General features: G+C 56.0%; 1 protein-coding gene across 1 annotated transcript in view; it reads right to left on the bottom strand.

Moving 5' to 3' along the window:
* The window catches only part of SF3B4 (splicing factor 3b subunit 4), a 5987-nt gene extending 2635 nt beyond the window's left edge, over positions 1-3352 (bottom strand). The window contains exons 1-4 of the mRNA XM_019516653.1: positions 3261-3352; positions 2585-2713; positions 1201-1743; positions 464-658 (exon numbers count right to left, since the gene is read on the bottom strand). Of these exons, the coding sequence (XP_019372198.1) occupies positions 464-658; positions 1201-1743; positions 2585-2713; positions 3261-3294 (901 nt within the window). The 5' untranslated portion in view covers positions 3295-3352. The remainder of the gene's footprint in view (positions 1-463; positions 659-1200; positions 1744-2584; positions 2714-3260) is intronic.
* Positions 3353-5318: the final 1966 nt, after the last annotated feature.

Here is a 5318-nt window from a genome sequence, read left to right as displayed (position 1 = left end):
CTTGGGGGGGGGGGGCAGGAGGTGCCAGGCCCCAGGGCCCAATCCCAGTGTGGGTGGCCAGATGGGGGCAGTGCCAGGCTCCCAGGGACCAATCCCTAACATTCACATTCAGTCCAAGCCACGAACCATCCAGCTGATGAAAGCCAGCTATTGCCAAAAGAAAGCAGGTGATTTAAAAATTAAGGCTCAGCCGTGAGACGCATTGATCCAGACCACTCCACCCTGGCTTCCCTGCTCAGACATCCCCCACTCTAACTGAAGAGCAGGATTATTAACACTCTCATTAATAAAATCACTAAGCACCTACTCTTGCATGGGAATTTTGTCTCGAGCAGGGCTCAGTGAATCAGGCAGGAAGCCAGTGTCACTGTGCCCATTTCACAGAAAAGAAAAACCGAGTCACATGGCATTAGTGCCCAGTCCAGTGCTCTGCCCACTAGCCCAAACTGTCCCCAACACCTACCTGGGTGATGCATCCCACCCGGTGGGAAGGGATGTGGATGCGGTGGGTGTCCTCCACTGGGTGCAGCTCCAGATGGTGGGCCAGGGGCACCAGCGCCTGGTGGCATGGGTGGAGGAGGCATGGCAGGCGGCATTCCTGGGGGCATGGCTCCAGGGGGTGGCACCGGCGGGGGGAACGAGCCAGGGGGTGGGATGCCTGAGGGAGCAAAAGATCGGTGAGAACGCTACTCCCCCCACAAATCATCACCCCACAGAACTGCATGCTGTGGCCCCGCCTTTCCCAGCCACGCAAGAGCCAATGGCATGGCTCAGGGGAGCAAGGCATCCCAGTGATGGGCCAATCAACTTGGGGATGGAAAGCCTTGCATTGATTGGTCCAGTACAAGAGATACTGGTCTCAGAGCAGGTGACATGGCCAACCACCTGGGGGGCAGGCTGCGTTCCTTCCTAAGTGGGGTCAAGAACCAGGCTTGAAACCCCGGTGGCCCAAGCACAGCAAGGGGGTAGCATTTTGAGCCCCCAGAGCTGTTCTGGGCCCCACACATAGGCAAGACCCCGGCCAACGAATCAGTGCCAACCCAGAGCAACAGGCACACTTGCCACATCCCTCCCTGTAGTCCAGCAAAGCCCTGGCATTGTTTCAATACCAACCCAGAGAGCAACAGCCTGTGAAAGACTGCACCCAGCCACCGACAAAGCCAAACCCCCACTGTGGGCACAGCACAGAGATCCCCTCACCTGGTGGTGTGACCCCGGGGCCCAGGGATGTGACAACCGGGGTGGGCACAGATGGCGGAGGAGGGGCATCTGCAAACAGCTGATGGGGCCGGTCAGCCTGCGAGAGAGGGTTTTGGGCAGCGAGGAGGCGCTCAGCTGCTGATCCATGACGCTCGCCCTTGGAGTCCTTCTTGAAGGCATAGGAGACAGTGATGGGGCGGTTGCAGAGGTACTGCCCGTTCATGGCCTCGATGGCAGCATCCGAGGCGTCGAAGCTGGCGAAGTTGATGAAGGCGTAGCCCTTGGAGTTGCCTGTGTCAGGGTCCCGCATGATCTTGGGTGTCTGCAGGATGACGCCGAAGGCGCTGAAGGTGTCGTACAGCAGCTTCTCGTCGATCTCTGGGTCCAGATTGCCGATGAAGATGTTGGCGCCCACATCCAGGTTCTTGTTGTGTGCCGAGGCCTTGTTCACCCGGATGGGCTTCCCATACAGCTTGATCATGTTCATGATCTTGATGGCGTAGTCGGCATCCTCCTCACTGAGGAACTCCACAAAGCCGTAGCCTGCAACACACCGCAATTCACTGGGATGGGATGCAGCCCCTGGGACGCACTTGAACCCCTCTCCCTGCTCTCTACTTCCTCACAACCCCTGGCCCCATCAGCACCAGACCCTGCTTCCTCTGTGTTTCTCTCTCCTGTTGGCTCATCTGGAAGTGCCCCCTTCACACCTACCCCAACCCCAATTGCTGATGGGAGACCTTCTCTGCTCCACCTGCCACTGAGATCCACTTCAGCGCATGTATATATGATCGCATAACCCAGGGATCTTTTTCTTCCCAAGTTCTCTCACCCCCAACTTCTACCACCAGCTCTGATAAGGTGTATCAGTTTAACTCAGTGGGGGGGAAACCTTTGTGGCAGACTAATTTGAGTGCAACCCGAAGGACGCACCTGCTGCTGCACTAAAGCACTAAGAGAACTGAAACACGCACAATATGTACGTAGCCTCGAAGCTTTCTGGGCCGCCCTTTCTGTTAGTCCTCGGAGCCGTCCTTCTGCCTGGCAGCTCAGGACCCTATTCTCTGAGCACGGGTGTGTTATCACCATAGATCTCACTTCTAAAGCACTGTTTACTCCCTGCTCCAGCAACACGGAAGATGACTAGGAAGACAAGGTCCTTGAAAGCCTTTCCCTAGTAGTGGGGGCTGACCCACACAGGAACTGCCAGTTACTGGGCGAGGCCACAGGCCCACTTTTCCCTGTCTCCCGTCACATAGCAGTAGAGAGTGGATGCTGAAAGGAAGAGCAACCTGGGTCCAATCAGGGATCTCCCCCCGTTCCTCTCTCCCTTGCTGCCTCCAGCTTTTAAAGCCCAGGTTTTACTACGATGGAGATTTCTCACCTTGGTGCTGGCCCGTGACCCGGTCTTTGGGCATGTGCGTATTGACCACGGGGCCAGCCTGGAGGAAGAGCTCCCACAGCAGTGGCTCGCTGACCTTCTCATCCAGGCCGCCGACGTAGACGGTGGCATCTTGACAGGGAGAGACGGAAAAAGAGACGTCAGTCACGGGCTTGAACAGAGGAAGGGACCGGGGCCGAGTCCTGGGGGCTCAGAGCATGACAGCAAGGGCAAAACCTTCCCCACTCTATGACGCAAACCCCAGACCCTCGCTGCGGAGAAATCTGGGGCCAGCAAGGCCACGTTCGAGAAGGGGGCGGCTTACAGGACCGTCCTGGTGCTGCATTAACTGGGCTGGATGGACCCGCTCGGACACTTCTGATGTCCCCGAGGACTGAGAAGGGGGATCAGTGCATGGCAACCCCCCCACCGGCAGCACGGATAGGCACGATGCAGGGTCCTCACGGAAACCGCCCAGTTCACCCCAAGCCGAGGGGAAACCCCTGCCTGCCCCTTTGTGGCGAGGGAGCCTGGCCTGGCCCGGCCCGGCCCGGCCCTGGCTCTGGGGGCTTAAAACCCCGACACGTGGACCTGGCCCGGGGGCGCCCCCATCACGGCAGCCGCCGGCGCCCAGGAACGGACGGGACGGGACAGGACAGGCCCGGCCCGGGGGTCGCACCCTGGTTCCGCTCCGAGATAGGCCCAGCCGCCATCTCCTCCGCGTTGAGCCGCCGCCGCCGCTAGGCGACCTCTCACCTTTCACCTCATCCCCTCCCGCCACCACTTCCGGTTCCCGTCTAAGCCGGAAGTGCTCTCCTAGGCGGCCGTGTTGGAATCGGGCGGAAGCTACCCCCGCGCGCGGGGCGGCCATGTTGGAGCCGGGCAGAAGCGGCTTGCGAAGGCCTGTGAGCCGCTGCTGATGTTAACGCTCTGTGGGACACGCTAGTAATAATAACGATAGGGCCTAGGCTTACGGCCAATAAATAGCACAGCACCCATTTTGCAGGTGAACAAACTGAGGCCTGGAAAAAGGGAAGAGACTTGCCCGGGGCAGAGCAGCTGTCCGGTTTCAAACCTAGCGCAATTCCCAAATTTAGCCCCAGCTTGCTGGGTGAACCCTTGCAGGGCCACTCTGTGCCTCAGTTTCCCCATCTATAAGAGGAAATGCTGATAGCATCTGCTGAGTGAAGTACTTTGATATCTACCAAGCACATTCGTTAGGGCTATCAATTGTTAGTCCTACTTGTAATGATTAACTGGCAGATAATACCCTCGAATCGGAGGCTTGTGGGATTTGGCACCACACGGGACCTTGAGATGATTTCACCCGGCCTCGCGAACGGCACCCAGAGACCGCAGCCTCTTGTGCGAACTTTTGGGGTGAACTGGGATATCTCCTTCAAACATGCCGCCACAACCCGTAGCTTTAAAAATACTGCGTTTATTGGACTCTTAAATAGAAACATCACTACAAAAATATACAGACTAGAAAAAAACAGAATGCCCTTCGCTGGGATTGCTATGCACCTCCTGCCTCACGTCATGGGGGCTGTGGGATCCAAACTCCTCAGCCACCCAAAAACTTTTTAAGAAGTAGTCAAAGGAGTTGCTTCAAGGGAGAGCCCAGGCCCCCAGCTGGCATTTTTTTAAGGAGTGATGGAGATACTCAGCTCTTCTCCCCAGGCCTCTCATGGGGCTGGAAGGAGTTTTTGAGATGAAGTGCACGCGGCTCCCCATCCTTTTCAGTCAACCCGCAGTGTTTTCCAAAGCAGTATTGGACTTTCAGCTGTGACTACCCCTGCCCATCCTGCAACTCCACTGCTTTCCCCTGTGAAAAGTTCAATCCTTGCACCAATCCTTTTCTAACCCATGAAATTAAAGGGATCCTTTCTATTAAGCGAAATGGATGGCGAGAAGCACGTGCATGGTCACACGCCGTGAATAAGCTCATCCAAGTATAGTTTCCGGTTCTGCCTGAAGTGCTTCAAGTCCAATGGAAACCCATCTCCTGCTGGTTACCAATTATAGCTAAAGCTATTTTTAAAAAAATAAAATAAAATAAAATACAAATAGCTTTAAACAAAATGTATGTTACCAATAACTGTGCCAGGGCTTTGAGAAAAAAAATCCTACAACAGAAACACCTAATCAGCAGTGAGGTTGTTTCCCCCTCCCCTCCCCAGCGGCAAATTTTATAGGGTTAGAAAGAGATCCCAAAGTGGGAAAGAGCATACCAGCCCTGACCTACCATCAGCAACGTCTGCATATGCTGAAGTGGGGGGGCTGCTAGGAGTTTGGAAGAACCTGAAAGACTCCAGCAAGTTTCCCATGTGGGGGCCTCCCCTGTATCTTAGTAGTAAGGGCCCAAATCCACCCTGCTGGGAAGATTCCCCTTGCTGGGCTGTGAAGCTCCCAGACAGGATGAGATTTTGGAGAAGGCCCAGTTCAACAGAGGGGTTAGGAAGATTCCCAGGCATAAACCTCCACCAGCCCCATCAAGCTTGTAAGTGCAGAGAACAGGTGGTAACACAGTGCCGAGTCTGATCCTGGCCACGGGGGCCAGAGCAGATGTCCCGGATCCACCCCAGCCAATGCAACAGCCTGATGTGCAGCTGATGCAATGGGGCCTGGAGCTCAAGGAAGAGTGTCTGCAAAAAATGGTCTCACAATCCCAGATGCGGCTGCTGTCCCTCTGCAAGAAAGCAGCAGCTGCAACCTGCACTTGGGGGGGGGGGGT

This window comes from Gavialis gangeticus, unplaced genomic scaffold (genome assembly GCF_001723915.1).
Source record: "Gavialis gangeticus isolate Ggan-Ray unplaced genomic scaffold, GavGan_comp1, whole genome shotgun sequence".
Classification (NCBI taxonomy): domain Eukaryota; kingdom Metazoa; phylum Chordata; order Crocodylia; family Gavialidae; genus Gavialis; species Gavialis gangeticus.
This window is presented reverse-complemented; position numbering and strand designations above follow the sequence as displayed.